The sequence below is a fragment of the Sodiomyces alkalinus genome, assembly GCF_003711515.1.
Source record: "Sodiomyces alkalinus F11 unplaced genomic scaffold SODALscaffold_1, whole genome shotgun sequence".
NCBI classification, from domain to species: domain Eukaryota; kingdom Fungi; phylum Ascomycota; class Sordariomycetes; order Glomerellales; family Plectosphaerellaceae; genus Sodiomyces; species Sodiomyces alkalinus.
In genome coordinates, this window is record NW_021167079.1 from 4,958,311 (window position 1) to 4,961,137 (window position 2,827).

Consider the following 2,827-nt stretch of genomic DNA (forward strand, 5'->3'; position numbering starts at 1 on the left):
GGGGGGGGAGGCGGAGGCGGAGGAGGGGGAGGAGGTGGAGGAGGAGGCGGCGACGAGCCTGGCAGACACTGACTGTACCAGGGATTCTGGAACTCACAGGTGCTGCCAGAAGCGCAGCACGTAGGGCCCGACCAGTTTTCTCCACCGCACTGACCCCTGCAGATCTTTGTCAGTTATTCGCATTGATCGACGACATACATATAGTGTACGCCATTTCGAGAAAGAAAAAAAAGGTGACGTACCAGAGACCAGAGCAGTTCTGCCTCTCCTCGAGGGTGGGAGCAGCGAGGGCAACGCTGCTCAGCAGCCCTCCGGTGAGGAGAAGGAGCGCAGAGACACCGGTGGACTTCATCTTGACGACCGTGTGTGCAGAAGACGCGACAGTTGTCTTGGTGTTGGTCCTTGGTAGTACCACCAGGATCTCTTAGTCCCCAGCTCTCGGCCGTCCATTGCGCCCCTTATATATTTTATTGCTCATTTGCTCACCCACAAGCTTCCCCGGGTCTCCGCCTCCGCCCCTCGCTGCCCCCCTCGCTCCCCCCCTCGCCCGTCGCCCCTCGCCGTACCAAACTTTGGGGCCCCAGTCCGGCAGTGGGTTTTCCAAGGCTCAGACGCAGCTCGGGTCTTGTATCGGCTCCCTTTCTCGATTCCCGTCCTTGGTACAGCGGTGATGCCATGTTGGACAAGGGCGCCGCTAGAGCGAATCTGGTTGACTGCGTTTGGTTCCTCTGGACTCTCGTTAGTCGCCGGAGAACAACCTTCTCTCGTCTGGTTTGGTTGAATTAGCCTAAAATCTGTTTCTGGCTTACTGTCAAGTTTTTCCAGCATTTCTAAATCAAGAAAGAAGACTTGGGCAGGATGGCCAAGGTAGGGCCCAAATGGGATTACCATCTCCGAAAGGGTCCCATTCACACTTGATAATACTACCCAGCTAGTCGCATCGCACGCATCTCATTGGCAATAATCCTCCGCGACAGCCGAATGAGGAGCCGGGGCGGCTGGGATCCGTACCCCGCTCTCTCCGGCTTTTTCTCCGGGTCCTGGTCTGCAAGCTCAAGTGAGGCTACTGGGGAAGTAGGGGGAGATGTAGGGGGAGATGTAGGGGGAGATGTAGGGGGGTAAGTTGGCACGACTTGACCTCGACGGAAGCGTTGTACAGATCACAAGGGGGGGTATATCAGGTTCGATTCGACGTTTTTTTCTTTCTGGGAACAGCCCCGTATCTGGACGAAAGCATTGCTAGGTATGGTTTATGGGTACGGGCGAGCGGGTTGTCACCTCCCGGCTTGACCCAAGATCCTGATCAGGATCGTCGGACCTTAGCCTCCGGAGTGGCCAAGCCCTCCGCCTTTCTCACCCATTCTCACCCGTTCTCCCATTATCAGTCCGGTGTAAAGGTGAAGTCGAGCTACAATAATTGAACGCTATTATACATGGTGAATGCGACTTGCTAATTCAGGCTATGTGCCGGCAGGGTCTGAAAGGCTGAAGAAGGCCTAACGTCTCCCAAAAGCCATCCACAGAATCTCTCCGATCAACCGTCCGTAGGACACTCCGTACGACCCTCCGCACAATCCTCCGCATTGGTGAACACAATTTCCCCGTCTTAGCGTCAGCCCACAGACAGCACACCGTATACAGTTCCTCAAACTTCAAATGCTCGGTAGCCTCGTGGCACTTTTATTACGAAGCGAGAAGGTTTCCTAGTCTCGTCTCCCATCATAGACCTACCCACGCGGAATCCGACCCATGGATGGGAACATGGAGGCTTTCCCATTTTTTCCTCCAATCAACTGCTTTGCTACGGTGGCAGCACAGGAAACTCTCGATGGGGGGTTTTCTCTGGTCGTGATAGCGTCAGGACTCGGGAATATGGGTGACCGACTATTTTTCCATCCAACGACCATCTACCATCATCGAAACGACGGTCGACATCATACTTCTCTCATCCTCGAAAACCTTCTTCCCTTCTTGAAGGGGTGATTGTGGCAGCGGTCGCCCCCAATTTCACACACTCGATTTTTTTTTTCTGATTTCTTTCGAGCGCGCTCAGCACGTTCCGGATGCTCATATTCAGCATAGTTCGGCCTCGGACCTCGACGGCCCGTTCCCCTCTGCAGCCTGCAGCTTTGGTGAGGAGAGGGAGATGGGTTTGAATTTGACCCCCCGCTTCCAGTCCCCAGCCCAGTCACCGTACCGCGACTGCATCATGTCGAGGTCCAGCGCCGTGCTGAAGCAGGAACTGGTCTACCACCATTACTACTAACTGAGCCACTCGGCCCGGAGGACTGACAAGCCACGTCCCATCGACGAGAAGTGTGTCGTGAACGTCGCATTCGTGCCGTAATCCGTAATCGCCCCGCATCACGGCACTGACCGTCGGTTCCTCGGCGGCAATGGACGCGGCAATCCACGCCCGAAACCCGCACGCCTTCCGGAGCTCTTCCAAGTTCCCAGTTCCAGTTCCCAGTTTCCAGTTCCCAGTTCCCAGTTCCCACCTCATGGCCAGGTTCTCACGGTGGTTTACCCCGGATTATTATGCCGCGTTGCGAATCCAATGAGACCCTCAGATGCCTCCTATTTTCCTCCATGGGCCAAGGCATGGATGCGTTGCCGTTGCCTGTGCCTGGCCTCGGAGAGTGAGTGACATTTCGAGACTGGCGTGGTCGCTCACACATCTTTTTGTTCTCTATTCCAGCTCGACATCTTGTGAGCGCAGAGCGGTGAGGGCCTGGATATGCGCTCGACCAAAGTCCGAGTAAACGACAGTTGGGGGAGGGGGAAGAGGTACAACAAAGAAAGGAAAAAGGAAAATGAGACCAAAAAA

General features: G+C 55.3%; 4 protein-coding genes across 4 annotated transcripts in view; 2 read left to right on the forward strand and 2 right to left on the reverse strand.

Annotated features, from left to right (window-relative positions):
* SODALDRAFT_342219 (hypothetical protein) overlaps positions 1-558 on the reverse strand; it is a 2,216-nt gene extending 1,658 nt beyond the window's left edge. The window contains exons 1-2 of the mRNA XM_028613079.1: positions 243-558; positions 55-156 (exon numbers count right to left, since the gene is read on the reverse strand). Coding sequence (XP_028470821.1) covers positions 55-156; positions 243-352 — 212 coding nt within the window. The 5' untranslated portion in view covers positions 353-558. The remainder of the gene's footprint in view (positions 1-54; positions 157-242) is intronic.
* Positions 559-858: 300 nt separating this feature from the next.
* Positions 859-1,975, forward strand: SODALDRAFT_355207 (hypothetical protein; the record flags this gene model as incomplete). Its single annotated transcript, XM_028613794.1, has 6 exons — positions 859-901; positions 932-1,057; positions 1,216-1,397; positions 1,524-1,586; positions 1,642-1,671; positions 1,856-1,975. The coding sequence occupies 6 exons, from the start codon at positions 859-861 to the stop codon at positions 1,973-1,975; spliced, it is 564 nt and encodes a 187-aa protein (XP_028470822.1).
* SODALDRAFT_327191 (hypothetical protein) lies at positions 1,869-2,818 on the reverse strand. The gene has a single exon (XM_028610363.1). The coding sequence runs from the start codon at positions 2,501-2,503 to the stop codon at positions 2,189-2,191; it is 315 nt and encodes a 104-aa protein (XP_028470823.1). The 5' UTR covers positions 2,504-2,818; the 3' UTR covers positions 1,869-2,188.
* Positions 2,558-2,827, forward strand: part of SODALDRAFT_355209 (hypothetical protein) — a gene marked incomplete at both ends in the record, with an annotated part of 1,815 nt that continues 1,545 nt past the window's right edge. The window contains 2 exons of the mRNA XM_028613795.1: positions 2,558-2,639; positions 2,715-2,768. Coding sequence (XP_028470824.1) covers positions 2,558-2,639; positions 2,715-2,768 — 136 coding nt within the window. The remainder of the gene's footprint in view (positions 2,640-2,714; positions 2,769-2,827) is intronic.